Source organism: Juglans regia, chromosome 7, assembly GCF_001411555.2.
Source record: "Juglans regia cultivar Chandler chromosome 7, Walnut 2.0, whole genome shotgun sequence".
Taxonomy (NCBI): domain Eukaryota; kingdom Viridiplantae; phylum Streptophyta; class Magnoliopsida; order Fagales; family Juglandaceae; genus Juglans; species Juglans regia.
Window position 1 is genome coordinate 8,038,082 of NC_049907.1, and position 19,455 is coordinate 8,057,536.

The following is a 19,455-nucleotide window of genomic DNA, read 5'->3' on the forward strand; positions in this document are numbered from 1 at the left end:
ACTTTATTTCATTCCCTATACAAATGCTTTATAGAAAAATCTACTCCCTCTAATAAGCCATTAAGCTTCTCCCAAAAATCCCACAAATACCATAAAAGGGCATTTACAGGAACTTTTCCAATTCACTACAATATTCGAATCACATTCAATGTCAATACTATTATAACCCATATGTTTACAAAATTTTATTCCTTCCATCACCACTCTCAATTCAGCTTCATTATTAGTACAAGAACCAAAATATTTTGAAAAACCAAAAATAAGCAAACCTGTACAGTCTCTAAGGACACCACCTCCACCAGCCGGCCCTGGATTCCCAACGCTAATCTCATCCACATTGAGCTTCAAATGCCCTTGTTTCAGTTTTAGCCATCTCACAACTTGCATAGTTTTCTTCTTTTTTCCAAAAATCTGTACTTCCAAATTGTTCAATACCCAAGCATCATCATCATTTAAATGCTCCATAATAGCCATGTTCTGACTCAACACGCCCCCCAATGCTAGGGTAGTTAATGAATAGGAGGCTTATGCACTGATTGTAACAACCGGGCCTAGCACCAAGCCCGCATTCTAAAAATCTTTGGGTTTATACGAATGAAAAGTCAATTTATATTTTGGAAAAGATTACAGGCCCAAATTTTTATTTTGGCAGGTATCGAATTTTGATTGGGCTTGCTAATTAAGTTAAGATCATTAAATATATATTTTTTTAAATTGGTGGAATCTTTCTATGGGCTGAGAAATTTGTGGGACAAGTTGAATTATTTTTTAGGATGAATCAAGGCCCAAAACTCAGGAAAAGAAAGTCCAAAGCTTGTGCGTCCAAGACCCAAGCCTGTGAGAACCAATGATCAATTTCCACGCCATGCATGACTCCACTCCCATGCACATGCACGTTTCTACTCCTCTCATCTTTCTCTAGGGTTTTATCAGTTTTCTATATAAATGTTCGTTATAGTATCGCACACATACCTCGTAAATCATCCTCAACCTAAAACTAAGACTGTCGCTCCGTGTTCCTCCTACCTTCAAAGTACTGTCGCTGGAGTTGTTTCAACATGGCCACCATAAAAGACTACCACCAAAGCCAAGCCGTCATGTGCACCACCACCTTCATCTCATAAAACTTAGCTGTAATAGAAAGTTCTTTTTTTTTTTTTTTCAGTTAAGAAATTTTGCTGTGTGCAGTTCGGCGACCAACTTTTAGAGGCTCCAGCCACCAAGCCGCAACCCCCTTCAGCTGCTCAACCTTGGTACAACAAAGAACTCCTCCACTGCGCTACCCCTACACTATCAAGCCACTATTTAAGTGACTGCACATCCCCTATTTTAAAAAACCCAAAACAGAGCAAGAAAACACCCCCCCCCAACGTCTCAGTTTTCAGCCCTGTAACACATCAGTAAAGCCTAGCGACGTCGCCAGCCCCTCCACGTTGCCTCCATTAGCACAGAACTGCCTCAGGGCACCTTAACGCCACCCCAAGCTGCCATGTTTCTCTCAGTAACCGTTCCTCCCCTCAAACGATGCTCTCTCTCTGCGCTCTGCCGTTGCGCTCACCACCAACGACCTCCGCCTAGTTGCTTGCTCCTCTACATGCCTCATTCCCTCTCAGTATGCCTCAGCCGTATCACCCACTTCGTGTTTTCCCAATTTTCAAAATATAAACAATTGTGTTGCCTTCCTGTAAGGCTTATCTTGAATTATGATGTATTTTTTATGAAATTACAAATTTTCCCACTTAGTTGTAAAACCAAACATGACGATTTTAAAAGTGCATTGTCTTTACTTTGGGCCACATGGGCTTCTTTTCTACTGGGCTCCTTTTTACTTTTGAGTGAGTCATGTTAAGTTATTTTGAAGTTAAATGTTTTTGGATTGGGCTCGGGCTCTAAAGTATTTTGGGCCGGGTAATATTTTTATTATAGTGACTTTTCACTATTTTAAGTGGGTCGAGTTTCGATTTCATAAATAGACTGGTGTTTGAGTTGAAATTAGATTAAGTATATTAAGTGGATATTGATGGATTTGGAAAATTATGGCATTGTAGGATTATGGGAATTTTAGATTTTGTGGAATTAAAATAGGATGATTTTTTAGCATGTTAGGTTTAAATATCGAGATACGTGTTCGATTGAAAATTTATGGAAATTACGTGGCAATCTTATAGGTGACGAGTAATTTTCGTTCAACACTGATGTGAAGAAATTTAGAAAGTTAAGAAGTCCAACTAAGCAGAGTTCCTATACTAGACTTTACATAAAGGAAATAAGCTGGAGTTGATGTTATGAAAAATATGCATGTTTTGTTATAAAAAGAACTTTGAAACAACATCAGTTATTTGTTCGGTATTACTCATGAAATCTGTATGAAAGAGACAAGTACTTTCGTCATGACTGGTATAGACATTAGCTTATTTTTTGCATTCTGTTTCTAAATTATGCAAAAAGAGCGAATATGAAATTTATGAAAATTTGTTCATGTGATGTGAAGATGTTCATAATCTATTTTTGAATATGTGAAATCATCTGAATCTGTTTCCGTACTCTATAGTGATATGATGTGGCAGTTAAAAACCTTTGTTATACTTTCTGATTCTATTTTCGATTCTGTTCAATCAAGTCCCCACCACGGGTGATAATAGTGGTATACGACTTTGCCACGAGTGATAGTAGTGGTATACAGCTCTGCCACAAGTGATAATAGTGGTATACGACCTTGCCACATGTGATAATAGTGATACATGGCCCTGCCATGGGTGATAATACGGCCTCACCACATGTATAATGATGGTTTATAACCCTACCACAGGGATTAAACTTGGTCTCTATCCCGATGTGATACTCTGATATGATATGAAGATGATATCTCGGATTATGATATGCCAAAGGATTTTATTTTTGAATAAGAAGGTTTATGAAAGATTTGCTCTGATATTTTTTAAAACATGTTTTGATTACGCATTCTGAAAACAAATATTCTGATTCTGCATTTTGAAAACAATTATTTACACTTTTTTGTTCTGAAAGAAGCAACGTTGTCACTCCAAAGTGCTAAAAGACATCCGGATAAGATGGGGATAGGATAAAGTAAGAGTAAGGTGTGTGCATGGTTTGATGGTGTTAATGTGTCAAACTATTAACCAACCACTTGAAATGAAGAAAGAAAGCAGAGATAAGGGATGATCTCCTTTGGGAAGATTTTTTTTCCCTTTTTCTCTCTTTCTTTTGTTAATAGATCAAATGCAATTTCATTAGGGAAAGACAATGACAGCGCACAAAATCAAGGAAAAAGTGTTGTCTAACTGCAATTATAATCTAACCGAGGTAATTTACTTATTGAGTGTAGTGTTGGGTGATACAATACCATTAGGATAAGGATGCCAACCCAAATATCAATTAATAGCTTACCCTAGCTAATAAATAGAAACATCGATCATTAACTTGCTCAAGAAAATTCAAATGACTTAATACCGTCCTAGTGGGCCTGAAAATGACAATTAAGGAAACTTAGTTGCAAAAGCCTAGCCCAGAACAAGCAAAGTCTCAAACCTGGCTCATGGGTAGGCTCCTCTAGACATAACCTGCATGAGGGAACGTCCTGCAGGGGATGATACTCGCCGACCTGGAGACCACTCGAATAGTGTCAAGCTCTTAAGTGATTGTCCGTGTAGTGGGCGTAATGTATGGGAGACCCTTGATCCTCTAACAGGAGGGACATAAACGGACCACCGAAGATGTTAGCCGCATTAATGGCACCACTATCTAAGTCAACACCACATTAATAGCCCAAAGGCTTGCAAAACAAGACGTTAACAGTGACGCCATCTATGAGATCCTTATAGATCTTACGTGTCTTTCGCATGCCTGCGACAACCCATTCCGGATAGCTTAGAAAAGACAGAGGAAGCCATGGAAGCAAGCCTAAAAACCATGGAGGAGTGGGTGACGAAAATGACCAACAAGGTGCAAATGCTTCACAAGGAAAATGAGGAACTCAGAAAACCTCAGCAGGTGTAGGATGAGGAAGCAGAGCCCAGTGATAGCAAGCACATAGGGTCCCAAAACACATAGACTGGAGCAAATAGGGAGGAGGAGAAAAAGAACATGCAGGAGGAGCTCCGCAGTCTCAAAGGAAAGTATGAGGAGATCGCAAGGAATGTGGGTATGTCTTCATTGGTGGACCAACTACTCACGAGCACAGGTTTACCCTACACGAAGGAGGTGATGGCTGTGTCCTTACCACCAAAGTTCAGGGTCCCGACTATGGAGATATACGATAGAGGAAGGGACCCTTTTGAGCACTTGGAAACTTTTAGAATCACATGATGCTGCATGGCTTTTAGGTGAGGTGGCATGCAGAGCATTCCTGCTAACCTTGGAAAGAACGACATGAGTATGGTTTGGGTCTCTGGCACCTGGATCGGAGGAGGCGGTGCCCAGCAGCATACCTCCTCACCATCAAATAGGGGGAGGATGAGAGTCTAAAGTCCGACCTGACTTAGTTCAACAAGGAGTGCATGACCACTGACGACCAAGACAAGAAAATAACCTTGGCGGAGCTTCTAGGAGGGGTCTGGCCCCGATCCCAATTTATGACTAAACTGGCGAGGACTCCCGTGGCGCTCCGGGAGTTCATGGATCAGGTCGACAACTTCATTAACACAGTGGACACTCTTCGGGCCCTGATTGAATCGAGAAAGAAGGAGTTAAAGTGAGTAGAGGAAGGAGAGGCCACTACCTAAGGCTAAGGCCCACGAGAAGTCGAAAAAAAGTTCCCAAGACAAGAGGAGAGAGGAAGCCCCGACAAGGAGATCGAGACCTCGGTTTGACCAGCCTACATTCACCATCCACAAGGTTGACACCTCTGCCGCCCGCAAAGAGGATGATCGGGGTATTACATGTCTCTACTACACATACCACAGGTCCACCTTGCATAACACCAATGATTGTTTCTCCTAGCAAGAGAGAAGGGAACATGTGGAGCGGGTGAGGCAGCGCTATCTCCCGGCCCAAAGACTGGAGCAAGAAAGAAAGGAAAGGTCGAGGGAAATGAGCATGGACTGAGTCGACTAGTGCAAAAGGAAAAACAGTCCCCAATGATGACCACCAACGTGAGGGCCACAGCTAGGTCATCCTTGTTCGCCACCATGAGGGGTACCCCCACTCGGAGAAATCCGAACCATAGAGGGAGGATTCAAGGGCGGGGATGTTTCCTCCTCAAGCAGAAAAGCACACGCTAGGCAGGCTCGGTACCACGAGGTATACTTGGCCGAGTACCATCTCGCCAAACATCGAAGGGGCGAGCCTAACCCAATCTTCTCCTTCATGGAGGACGACGAGGAGGGGGTCTTATATCCCCACAACGATGCATAGGTGGTGAATATGCTGGTCACCAACTTCACCCCCTGTAAAATCCACGTTGACAACGGGAGTTCTGCGGGCATCCTGTTCTGGAGGTCTTCACCAAGATCGGAATAAATGCTGCCCGGTTGCACCTGGCCCCCATGCCATTGAAGGGCTTCTCCAAGAGTATGGTTCAGCTTGTGGGAACCATCATACTGTCGGTCCTCGTTGGCAGCGCCCCCTGCACGAGCTTGATCATGGTTAACTTCCTAGTGGTGAGGACCCCATCATCATACAACGTCATCATCAAAAGGCCCACCTTCAACAACTTGTAGGCCATCACGTCAACCTAGTACCTCAAGATGAAGTTCTCGACTCCCCACAGAGTGGGGGAAATTTGAGGCAAAGAGGTCTTGGCAAGATAATGCTACATTCAAGATCTAAAATAGAAGGACGGTTGGACTATCCCTAACGGCACCCCCAGGAAAGGCGAGGCCATGCATTGCTTGGAGAGCCCTGGCAAGCCTTAGTTTGCGACTTGCCCTACCAAGCTTGAGGGGGAGCGAGAGGGTGCATGGCCTCAAAGGCAAAGGCAAAGGCAAAACGAATGAAAGCTCCCCGGCTGAAGGCTCCGTTTCCCTTTATTTTATACTGTGTCATTTAATTATTGTAAATTCCTGCTATTTAATGAAAAGCTTGATTTTCCAGGACAATATAATGCATCTACTTCAAACTTTCATGTTATTAACAAAATGCCGACAAGACAATCTATGATTAATGAAATTTGCGACGACAAAATCATCATCGAATTAATGTTTACCTTTCCTGCGAGGTTAGCGGGCAGGAGCGGGTCTAGTCCCAAACTGCTCGAACAACATACCTTCCGCGATGGAGAACGACTCCTCCCCCCTACTGGCTGCCTGAATAACTTACCTCAGCCCCCATCGCAGTGAAGAGCAGACCAACCACATTGCTGCTCGAACAACGTACCTCTCGTGGGACCAAAAGGGAGAAATAGGCCGAAGGCTATTCTATCCCTCCCGCTATGGAGAGAGGGTCATGCCCCCTGGCAGCTCGAACAACTTACCTTGACCTCCGCCGCAACAAAGAATGGGGTCAGCGCCAACCTGACCCAACATTTACCTTCCCTTCAATATCAAAGAGCGGGAGTGGGTTCAGTCTCAAGTTGTCCGGACAGTGTACCTCCAGCGGGACCAAATGGGAGAACTAGGCCAAAGGTCATTCAACCCATCCCAAAATGGAGAGCAAGTCATTCCCCTCGACGGCCCAAACAACTTACCCCGACTCCTATCACAACGAAGAGTGAAAAATCTATATCGTTGTCTAAACTTTCCTCCCCCGTTGGATAACATAGGAAATATATAGGCCTAAATGTTGCCTTATCCCTCATGTGGCGGAGTGTGGGTCAGTCCTCAACTACCTGAAAACAAGACTTACATTCCTTGTAAGCGTCAACAAGCGGGAGCGGGTCTAGTTGCAGACTACCCGAAAACTAACCTCCCAGCGGGACGTAAAGGGATGAGTCAAGACGAAGGCTGCTCTACCCCTCCTATGGAGGAGTGCGGATCCAGCGTCCATGGCGGTCCAAATACTTACCTTGACCTCCATTGCGAACTAAGAGTGGGTTCAGTGCCAGCCTAACCCAAATCCTACCTTTCCTTACGATGTCAATGAGTGGAAGTGGGTTCAGTCTCAAACTGACCGAACATATTACCTTCCCGCGGGGTAACAAGGACTAGTCGAGCTAGAGGCCGCTTGGATCCTCCCACGAAGGAAAGCAGGTCCAGCCTTTAGGTTATCCGAATGCTTACCCCGACTCCCACTGCGGTGAAAGAGTGGACCAGGCCCACGACCATCCGAAGAAGTTATCTCCTTGGGGAATTAAAAGGGTGGGTTTGACTTGAGCATCCCGACCTCTCTCTAATGGTGTGCGAGTCTAGTCTTTCGGCTACCCGACGTGAACATAATCTCCAAAGTGAAAAAGTCAGAGCAAGGAGCGACATGGTGTCAAAGAGCAGGAGCAGGTTTAGACTCAAACTGGCCAAAGAAATTACATCCCTGCAGGGTAACAAGGACGAGTTGTGCCAGAGGCCGATCGGACACTTTCGTGGAGGAGAGTGGGTCCAGCCTTTCCCAGACTCCCATCACAATAAAGAACAAACCAGCCTGCGACCTCCCAAAGACATTACCTCCTCAGGGGTCAACGGGGCAGGTTGGCCAAAGGCGTCCTGACCTCTCCCCAATGGAGAGTGGGCCAGGTCCTTCAATCGCCCGAATATTGCACCAATGAACATGGACGTCAACAACATGACAGGAAGCAACGAGTACATCGCGACATAGGCCAGGAGGCCCAGGTTTGAGAAATTAACTCTTGCCCTTAAGGACAAAATGGTGATAACATCTTTTTTTTCCAAGCAGGGATTAAATACAAAATGCCAACGAAGAAGGGCAGGTATAGTTCCAAACTGCCCGGACAACTTACCTCCCCGTAGACCAAGGAAACCGGCTGAGTCAGAGGCCACCTTGTCTCCCCACAGTGGAGAACGGGATCAGCCCACGGCTACCCGAAGAATTGATCTCAGTCATCTTCGCGGTAAAAAGCAGCTTGGTCCACTCATATCCAACTACGCAAGAGGGGCACAAAGACGACTACATGCCCAAGTAAAGCATGATGGCACAAAATGGAAGAATAAAAGGATTAAGCGGGGTAATGCACAATCAAGAGATGGACGACAAAAAAAAGAAAAAAAGAAAAGGAAATTGGCATAAGGAGAATGCGAAGAAACATTGGCCTCGTAAAAAAAAGTCACTAAAAGCCTCAGGAGAACGGCTACACAACAAAGGCGAACAAAAGTAGTACAAGCAGGGAAGCGGTTGGTCTACGGGGTCATCAAAGGTAGGCTAGTGTATTGGCAAGGTGGACCGTAAGGCTCTGTAAGGCGACAACAACCCCCACCAAACGCTGAGCCCATAATCCCTTGTGGCCAAACCCCCCAGGTCGGCCACAAAAGAAAGAGAATAAGGGAACAATGGAGAAAAATATGCAAAGACAAATAGCCGAACATGGTCAATAAAATGTAATAGCATTAATCATCGGCAACTACAACGTGAGGCCACGAAGTTACGGAGAGCAAGTTGCAACATAAAACGACTAAGTACAATAATACACAACAAAAGTTAGCTAAGCACAACAAAAAGTTGGGAGGCACAACAAGCCAAAGCCTCATCAAGTAAAATTGCGTGGAGGTCTCGAGAGGACGACTACCTAATAAGGGTGAACGAATGCAGCACAAACGGATGAATGGACGACTAGCTGGGTATTCAAGAATCCCATAATTTCCAACGGCATAGCCCCTTTGGCCAACCGCAAAAATGAAAAAGAGAAAAAAAAGCATGATGGAAAAACATAGTAAAGACATGCAGTCTGGCACAACAAAAGTGCGAAACAATTTTATTGATCGAAGTTGTATACAAGTCGTGGGACAACAACGCATAGGTTTGTACATTCAGTAAAAAGAAAAGAAATGGAAGAGCAAAGTAAGAGAGTAGCAGCGGCACCAAGGAGCTAGGGTGTGGCAACGTCAGGCTTCGAGATCGGGAGTACCAACCTCAGGAACATTGGGAGCAAGATTCCCCTACTCTGAAGTAGCGAGCTCGGGCTCGACCGAAATGACGGGACCCAGGAAAGCATCAGGGATCTCTTTCTTACCCAACTCGTGGCTGAATGCGAAAGTTGCCCCGTCGATGGAGATACGAACAAGGATTGGCTCTGCAAATATTTCTCGAAAGTCTGTGAACACAACTGTGGACTTCCCAAGAGGTGGTCCCGCATCGACCTACGACCCTCAGCGCATTTGTGCCTCGATGTGAGATTGCGAACGCCCAGGACCAACTTTAGCTGCCTGTCCAGGTGGGAGGCGACCTTTTGAACTTGATACAGGTAGCCCTGAAGATCTGTAACGAGCCGCTCCAACCACTGGCCATCTTCCTTAGCTTCCCTCACTTTCGTCTTGAGCCTCTTCCGGCAGTGGCTAAGTTTCTTATTTTTCTTGCATTCCCCCTTCAAGGAAAGTCACACCATCTTCAGCTCTCACTCCAGCTGCTCTCTCTCCTCCCTTTCGCCGCGAGCACAATGAAAGGAGGTATGGGTCATCCTGTGAAGGTCCTGATTTTCTTACTCAACGAACCCCTGGCCGTCCAAAATAAAAGCCACCAGCTGAGATGAACCCTGACAAAAGAGGGATAACTTATGTTTCTAGCTGGACAAAAGGAGGGATAACTTCTACTGAGCCCTCAGCCTTAGACATCTGTGTAGCCACCTCGGCCCGGTGACTTTTGTTGGCAACCTCTTCGGCATGCGCTCCCGTCTGAGCGGACAAATCTTCGCACGGACCTCTCAAACTAGAGCCGATTACAACATCCAGAAAGGAATCACCCTCCACTTCGCACTGACTCCTCGAACTCGAGCCGACTACAACATTCAAAAGAAAGTCACCTTTCGCGTCGTGCCCCACCTCCTCGACAAGGTTATTGGAAGTAGCGGCTGCCCCACAGAGCAAGCCTTAACCTCGTCCCCGAAGGAGTGACTACCGACAGCAAAACGAGTTGCAGAGAGAGGAGAAACCTCTAAAGAACGCTGCTCCTCGACAGCTCGCCCAGGGATCTCGACCACAAAGACTCCCTAGAGTAGAGCATCTATTTCACCCACATCCGAGAGCACATCAGCCGCACTAGTCAGCGGGGGTAGCACGATGGGAACATCATCCGAAGGGCCTCCCACCGGGGTGTCCAAGGACTCCAACGAAAAAGGTCCTCCTGGCACCTCTACAGGCATTACCAGCATAGCAGGATGGCAGACCTCGGGAGTAGCTAACTCCAACCCTAGAGGAATTAGGGCTTCAGAAGTGGGCCTATTGTCGGCCCAAGCCACCTCTAAGTGAGGCTTCGTCCCCTTGCTCGATGGAGAAGGGTCCGAGGGGCACTTTTGGGCAGGAATGACACGGGGTCTAGCAATAGTCGCCCTGTCATCAAAAGGAACGTGGCTAAGGAGAGGCAGAGAACCCCTTAGGCTCTCCTTGGAAATGAGCGCTTCCGAGAAGACGTTGCTGGAGTCCTTTAGAACCCATTCTTGAACGATTGCAATGAACCGTGACTCAGCAAAGGTAGCCATCAGGCTCATAGCCTTATCTTCCAGAACCTTTCCCCAATTCGTCTAGATGGAGAACTCACGACAACCCACTGGGAACTCCCACCCACGGCCATATACAAAGAAAAACTTTGTAGACCAGTCTTTCACCTTACGATATCTCAACTCCAGGTTAACGAGGAGTGTGCCGCTTTAAGTAGATGTATAGAGTTTATACAAAAAGAAATATTTTAACCACAAATGGGTTTTATACAAGCAAATTCACAAACTAATATAACAGTTCACATAAAGTCACATCACTTCTAAATCTATTTTCGTAAAAGGTTTATGTTTATTCAAATGTAGAGAATCGGTTATCACTATAACACAAATAGGTTTTGCATTTATTACACATGACTCGATAGAGAATATTTTTCTTATCCCAAAATTATAAAATCCATTATGGTTGCTCTAAATGCGAACGCTTCTTTCTCTATTTCCTACGTGAAATTTCTTCCAAAATTTATTGAAGTTTTTATTATAAAAAGACCGAATAGAATAGCTATCTTTCCAAAGGATAAAACATACCCACATCTACGTATAAATTTTGGAAGAGAAATGATATTTATAGTAGTAGAATATATAAGTACTATGTAATCTTTTTGAAAAAAAATAAATTAATATGAGTCTTATATGAAAAAAATTAAGTTTTTAATAATAAATTTTATTTTTTAAAAAATAATTACACAATACTTACATAACTATACGTAGAATTACTCATATTAAAAATTCCAATAAGAGATTTCTTTTCCTCGTAAATCCCTGGTTAAAATTAGAATTACTCATATTAAAAATTCCAATAAGGGACTTCTTTTCCTCGTAAATCCCTGGTTAAAATTAGAATTACTCATATTAAAAATTCCAATAAGAGATTTCTTTTCCTCGTAAATCCCTGGTTAAAATTAGAATTACTCATATTAAAAATTCCAATAAGGGACTTCTTTTCCTCGTAAATCCCTGGTTAAAATTAGAATTACTCATATTAAAAATTCCAATAAGAGACTTCTTTTCCTCGTAAATCCCTGGTTAAAATTGGACCTCACGAACACGAATGGCCATCCCTATCAGCAGCTTGATGACTTATTTTCAGGCTTTTCAATGGAAGGAAGGAGAGTCTACCTAACAATAGGACTAGGCTATAAACTAAAGCAGCCAAGGTTGACTTTAATAACGGAATAGGTTAGGCATTCTTCCCTTTTGAGATGGAATTCGGATCCTTCCAGGTAAATAACATATTTGCGATTATCCTTAGAGAACAAAAGCATTAACAAAATTAATTATAAAAGATTGATGTGATTTTTTTATTCGTTAAATTTATTTTATAATATATATAATTTTAAATTTAATAGACCATATTAAATTACGTTAATTTATGAAATTATATTATTTAATCCATTTTAACTAGAGTATTTTTCTCACAGTTATGAATTATGAATAGCCGCACACTCCTTTTATAAGAAGTAAATAGATATAAAATCTATATTAAAAAAAAAATTAATTTTTTATTAATAAATTCTTTTTTTTTTTCAAAACGAATATATTACCCAACTTATAATACGTGTAGGTAACATTTGTCAACAGGCCAAAAAAGACTGACTCAAAAAGTTCCATCACGTGGGCTTGACTATGATGCTTAATTAGAGCAAGATTCCACACGAGTGCGTCATCGTCATTTATTTCCATCCTATTATTTGTTGTCTTTTTATTTTGTTCTGGTTTTGCATTTTTTTTAGGCCCTCTATTCTTCTTCCCATTTTGCCAAAGAAGGACCATTGGCTCGAACAAGAACTCTACAAAATGTTAAAGATTTTGATTTTAGTCTTTCTTTTTTTCTTCCGATTTTGCAATTCTTCAACTGAAACCTTAACACAAAACCAATCCATCAAAGACGGCCAAACTTTGATATCCAAAAAAAAAAACTTCTCCATTGGCTTCTTTAGTCCAACCAACTCCAACTTTCGTTATCTTGGTATTTGGTTCACCAAAGTGACAGAACAAACTCTGGTGTGGGTTGCAAATAGGAATGATCCTTTCAATGATTCCTCGGGAGTTCTCTCAATCAACCAGGATGGAAACCTTGTTCTCCATGACAGCTTTAACCGTTCTATCTGGTCTACAAATGTTTCAGTTCAAGGGCAAGCCTCCACTACAGCTCAGCTCTTGGATTCAGGAAACCTAGTATTGGTCCAGGAAAACAACAAAAAGGTGTTATGGCAAAGCTTTGACTATCCTACAGACACTTTGCTGCCAAACATGTCGCTTGGTTTGAATCGGAGAACCGGGCTCAATAGATTCTTAACATCTTGGAAGTCTCGAGATGACCCCAGAACTGGGGATTGTATCTATAAGCTAAATCTTATTGAGGCACCACAGTTCTTCTTGTACAAGGGTTCGATTCCATATTGGCGGACTGGACCGTGGCCATGGAGGTCTCCCGCAATAAAATCCGATTTTAAGATCAATTACACCAACAATGGAGATGAGATATCCTACAAATACTTCTTCGATGACTCTGCAATCATCACAAGATTAGTTGTAGACAACTCTGGATTGCTCCAACACTTTGTATGGAATGATGGTGAACATCGATGGAAGGACTTCTGGTCTGCACCTATATATCGGTGTGACAAATATGGACGGTGTGGCGCGTACAGTATTTGTAACCCAGACGATGTTATTTTGGAATGTTCATGTCTCCCAGGGTATGAGCCAAAGTCTCCGAGACAATGGTACCTTAAAGAAGGTTCTGAGCTAGGTTGTGTAAGAAAGAAGTCGGGTTTGTCTATGTGTAGGAATGGAGAAGGGTTTGTGAAGATAGAGCGTGTGAAGGCTCCATTTTCACCTGTTACAAGTCAGATGTATTTGAGTATGATGGGCTATGAAGCATGCAAGCAAGCTTGCTTGAGGAATTGTTCTTGCACAGCTTTTACAAGCTTGAATGATGGGAAAGAAACTAATTGCTTGCACTGGTATGGAGAGTTGATGGATATTGAAGTGCATTATGATGAGAAGGATCCAAGTGTATATGTTCGTGTGGATGCAGCAGATTTAGGTATACTACTTTCTTTCTCATGAGAAATGTTGTTTTTCATCCTTAATTTTGTTATAATTTATGCAAATTTTCATCCAAGTGGTTGACCTATGAAACCATTTAAGATGTGTCATATTAACTAGTATAATTAAGGTCAATAAAATCAAGAAGGAGAAAAGCAGCATTACTTTTCTTATTTCCTTCTTTTTCATTTCAGCCAAGAATACAAGGAAGTCCAGAGGGTTTTTTGGGAATAAGGGGAGGCTGGCTTTAGTAGTAATGTCCATTGTTGTGCCATTGTTTCCAGTAATGTCACTAGCCCATATATGGCTAAGGAAGAAGAAGAAAAAGAAAGGTAAATAAAGTCAGTTGCATGGTAGTTGTTCACACACACGGACAGATATGTGTGTGTGCGCGTGCGCGTGTGTGTGTGTGTGTTTTCCAATAAGTTGAGACAAGAGTTCTCATATAGGGAGTCATTTAGATTAGTTTTTCCCATGATGAAAGTTCCTGAAATGCTCTATTAATTCCAATTTGTATTAAACAATCGATCCTAATACGTTTTAGGACAGTGAAGAGAAAATTGCACAATCAGTCAATAGATTTTACCGGTACCAAAGGCTCTTTGGAGGGAAATGAGCTCGAGGACAGTAATACAAACCCTGGTCAAACCATTTTCGATCTAAGCTGCATAGTTGCTGCCACAGATAGTTTCTCTCCAGCCAATAAACTTGGGCAAGGTGGTTTTGGCCCTGTTTTTAAGGTATATACGGTGACAACTCATGATTTCTATCTTGTAAGTTTTTTGTATTTCAAGTTCTTTAATATTCTATAACAATGAGGGTGTGAAGAGGTTAAATGGAACTGAAGGAGTAGATTGACTAATCATGTCAGGGTCAATTACCTAATGGACAACACATAGCTGTAAAAAGGCTATCCAAGAGTTCAGGACAAGGAATAGAAGAATTCAAAAATGAAGTTAAGTTGATTGCGAAACTTCAACACAAAAATCTTGTCAAAATCATAGGTTGTTGCATTCAGGGGGAAGAAAAGATTCTGATTTACGAGTACATGTCAAACAAAAGCCTGAACTTCTTTATTTTTGGTATGTCCTATTTCTAAAAATTTGTTCCCTTCGCTCGTGCGCGTGCACAGACACACACACACATATATATATATTTATCTTCTTTTGTTGTCTATATACATAGAACCACATACAAATTACTATTGAAATCACCATTTTAAGTGTTCCTGTAACAAAATTGTTATAGATCCTACAAGAAGTTCATCCCTAAATTGGAGCAAACGCTTTGAAATAATCATTGGGGTCGCTCGTGGGATTTTGTATCTTCATCACGACTCGAGGTTGAGAATTATCCATAGGGATCTTAAAACAAGCAATATTCTACTTGATGATGAGATGAACCCCAAAATTTCAGATTTCGGTGTTGCTCGCATATTCATGGGGGACCAAATTCAAGACAGGACAAATAGGGTTGTCGGAACATTGTGAGTATCATATACAAACATATTCCCACACTTAAACCTACAACAATATTTAAGCATTATGAAAATTTTAAGGTTGCCTTTTTAGTGTTCACATGCAATGACGTTAAGATTAATTTTGACACAATTCTTGTGAAGTGGTTACATGTCACCAGAGTATGCAGTATTTGGAAAATTTTCGACAAAATCAGATGTCTTTAGTTTTGGTGTAATATTATTGGAGATCGTAAGTGGCAAGAAGAATAGTAGTTCTTATATGGAGCACCCTTCCCTAACTTTGATAGGGCAGGTAAGTAACTAAAAACAACAATATTTACTACTTATGTCCTCAGATTTAGATCCCTTCTTATTGAAACTCAAAGTTTTCAAGCATGGGAGAGATATACATGTAAAATAAGTCTTACAACATTTATTACTGTCCGAGGGAATTTTTTGGACAATATTATATACTCGGCAAATGTTGTAGGGTCTACTTTGGATTTTATCTCTCTCTCTCTCAATACTCTTGATCCTAGAGCTTATAGGGGATCAAAATCCTTTATAATACAACCTTTTATTCATAATGCTACGAACCACACAGGTCTGGGAATTATGGAAAGAAGATAGAGCCTTGGACATAGTTGATTCATCGATAAATGAGTCATACGTTCCCCATGAAGTCTTGAGAGGCATTCAAATTGGGTTGTTATGTGTGCAAGAAGATGCTAGAGATCGACCAGATATGTTGGAAGTTCTGCTTATGCTCTGTACTGATGCAACCACTCTTCCTTCTCCCAAACAACCTGCTTTCATTTTCAGAATAGCTTCCAATGATTTAAAATCAGTTATAGAAGGACCTTGTTCTATAAATGAAGTGACATTAACGAACATGGAACCTCGCTAATTAATTAGGTGGCTTCATTCAAATTGCTTCATTAACAATTTTTAGGACTAGTACTTGACATTTTTACTGTTTTTGGTGCTAAAGAAAAACTTCACTATTTTTTCTTTTATGTTTTCTTTTTATCAGTTTGCTAATATTGCAGATATTGTTACTTGTATTATGCTATGACTTCATAGATAAGGTGTTAATATTTTATAGGTTGAAGAACCTTGACTTTGTTGTCCATCGAAAGAGTCGATTAATTGACTTTGTTGTCCCCCAAACTTGTCGCCTCTAACATTACACCCTACAGCCATTGGCAAACAATCATCCCATGTACATGAACTTGACATAAGTTATTGTCTTCTTCCTTGAATAAAACTTGCTATAGATTTGTTTATTCTTGGTGTGATCATCATCCATCATGGTATTTGACATAAGCATCTTGGAAACTTGGAGGCATGCATCCATCCATCCAAGTCGACCACTATTCCATCTTTCTTGGTTTTGTCAAATTTGTAGAAACTTATATAGTCTTTGTTAATCATGTGAAATGTTGAAGTTATCTCCTGGCCATTAACATTCACCAGCTAGAGCATGCAGCTCAACACATGGGATATGAAATACTCTCAACCCATCTCATTTCAACTCATCTTATCTTTATAATGTTTTTCAAATTTTCATACAAAATATAATAAACAATTCAATTTTTTAAAATTTCTAAACAATAATAATATTAAAAAATAATATTCTAATATTATTTTATTTAACTTATCTATAACCATCATATCTCATCCCATCTCAATATCTAAACGAGCTCGAAACCGCAATAGTAAAAAATTCAAATCACAATTTTCATCAGACATATTTTTATACCCGAAAAATAAAAGCAAGAAAAGCTAATTTCAAGTACTCCAGATCATTAATGTTCTCACTTTCACAAACCAATAATTACTAGGATACGTATTACTATTTGCATGTGATTACTTATAACTTAAAAAGCCTACATGAATTTTTTAAATAAATTTTAAGCTACAGTCGTATTGGGTAATCAAAGCATAAAACATCCATCCCTAACCCAAAAACATCAATTAAATTTTATACCTTACTCAGTAAAATAAGATGATTCATCATATCTTGTTCAAAATAAAATATAATATCATCAATTAATAACACTACAAGAAAACTGGGCTTTCCCAGCGCTCAAATTCACCAAAAATGATGAACATAATCGCTGCTGTAGCTCAGATGCGGCGATCCATCAATCGTCGCAGCATCACCACAATCCTAAAGCCATTTTCGTTTAGTCTCGGCGACTTAGAAAAATCGCCGTAACTGATACCATTTCCAGCGATTAATTGTCGCCACAAAGGATATAAAATTGTGCCGGGAAAAAGGTTCAAGGCTCCAACATAATCGCCGCGAAAACCTAATAGCGACGAAAGATGCCGTCGCGAATACTCAATTAGTCGCCGCAAAACTAGTTATTATTGGCAACGATATCACTCTATCGCCACAATTGTATCTATTTGCAGCGAATTTTTTCGCCGGAAATGTTTACGTGTTCGCTGCAAACTATAAGTCTCATTTGCCGCGAACCTTGTTTTCGTCGAAATTAGTCTAATTTCAACTGAGGTAAATTCGTCGCAAAAATTAAAATATCGCCGCAAAAGGTTAATTGGAACAATTTGAAAATGTCGCCGCTATAGATATCCTACCGTAAGTCTCGCTGTTGTGGCGCATAAGAGTCGCCGCAATAAGAAGGTTTTGCATCGATTAATTGATTCGCCGCGGTTTAGTTCATTCATGTGCACTTTCTCGGCGCTGAATATTCGCCGCAAATGCTCTTTTTTAATTTTTTTTTTCCGCGCTTCGCCCAGATACGTTTGTTAGATATGCAAACTCACACTTACAGTTTATGTAATTAACACTATTTTTCTTATTATTTCAGGTCAGTCAAACAATATTACTTAAAACATCAATTTTAATTAATATTGTTTGACTGACCTGAAATAAGAAGCTAAATATATTGTTAACCACATAAACTGCACTTAATGTTGACTTCTAAAATAATATTGGCATATTAAACTCATGCCTTATGATATTAAATAGTTAGAAACAAGAAACATAAAGGAAAATATTGAACTTTCATTATATATGCCTTGAGAACATGTAGGAATCTAATTTCCAAATCTTTGAGCACTATTTCCATCTAAGATAATAAATTAATGACATTCAATTCATCCATTCAGGTGGGGAATTCACATTAATGTAGTTATGGGTTATACACTAGGGTGGATCATTCGGAACCCAAAACTTATGCCTTAACTACTAAATATTGAGAATACATTGTTCAAATATGTCAACTGTTCAAATGGGACCTGGGCATGAGGGGTGGGCAGAATCATGGCTTACAAGATTGCATCAATGCCCTTATACTTGGCAGCCACAAGCTTTGATATTTCCATCTCAACAAACACCAATCTGACAAGTGGAAATAAAATACATCAATACACACCATTATAACAGTTATATATAAAGGACTAGTTATAAATAACAAAACATTCTATTTGTTTAAACCAACATAATGCAATCTACGAAAGCATGTCACTAAGCAAATGAACAACAAATTATCCCAACACTTCCAATATCCAACACCCATAGAAACATGTTCGGTCTTATATAAAAAAGTACTTTCCATTCACTAATGATCCCATGCCAAACCATCCACCAGTCCCACTACCCTTCCACTTCTTTTGCCACTTTTATCAAAGCCAAATATATTGGTTGATGAGGCAAAAAAAGGCAACAAGAAGACAGATTTATACACAATCTGATATTAAGAATTTACCTACTCTTATGTGCATAATGATCAATTGAATTTCCAGCATACAACTTAGCAAGCTTGGCAAGAATAAAAAACAATGACTCCCCTCAAATACTACGAACAAGTTCAACTCAATCATGATACATGACCACCACAGTATGAGAAATTCCAGCTTTACTCCTACCATGTCTCATTGGGTGAAGAGAAACCACCTAAACTTATTGACCTGATGGGTCCTAAACAAATGCTAGGACGTATAAAAATTATTTCATCAAGATCAAAACCATATTCTACAAAAATAAACTCCTAACACATATATAAAAGCCTTATTAACATTATATATGTGAATATCAAGACGATTGAATCTTGTTTCCATAACAAAAGATTTCACCTTCACCAAATATATATCTGTTTTGACACTTTAGTTTTATACACAAACTTCAATTAAGAAATTACCTGCTTTTATGCGCATAAACTTCAACATAATTCTTGTCATTATAGTACTCGAACAAGCCACAATTAGTAATCCTGTCCAGCGAATAAGAAAAAAACAATTAGGCTAGGGGAACCATAAACAAACTGAAAAGGCCGTATAAATAGGAATTTTAAACTGATGAAGGTATCAAATAGCACAGTTGCAACGACAGGTTACTAAATTACCCACTATGTTTGTACAAAAG

At 40.6% G+C, this 19,455-nt stretch overlaps 1 protein-coding gene across 1 annotated transcript; it reads left to right on the forward strand.

Annotated features, from left to right (window-relative positions):
- Positions 1 to 12,324: 12,324 nt before the first annotated feature.
- Positions 12,325 to 15,993, forward strand: LOC109015145 (G-type lectin S-receptor-like serine/threonine-protein kinase At1g11410). Its single transcript, XM_035691613.1, has 7 exons — positions 12,325 to 13,601; positions 13,798 to 13,935; positions 14,153 to 14,343; positions 14,475 to 14,685; positions 14,852 to 15,089; positions 15,225 to 15,375; positions 15,667 to 15,993. Exons 1-7 carry the CDS (start codon positions 12,347 to 12,349, stop codon positions 15,967 to 15,969), a joined length of 2,487 nt encoding a protein of 828 aa, XP_035547506.1. The 5' UTR covers positions 12,325 to 12,346; the 3' UTR covers positions 15,970 to 15,993.
- Positions 15,994 to 19,455: the final 3,462 nt, after the last annotated feature.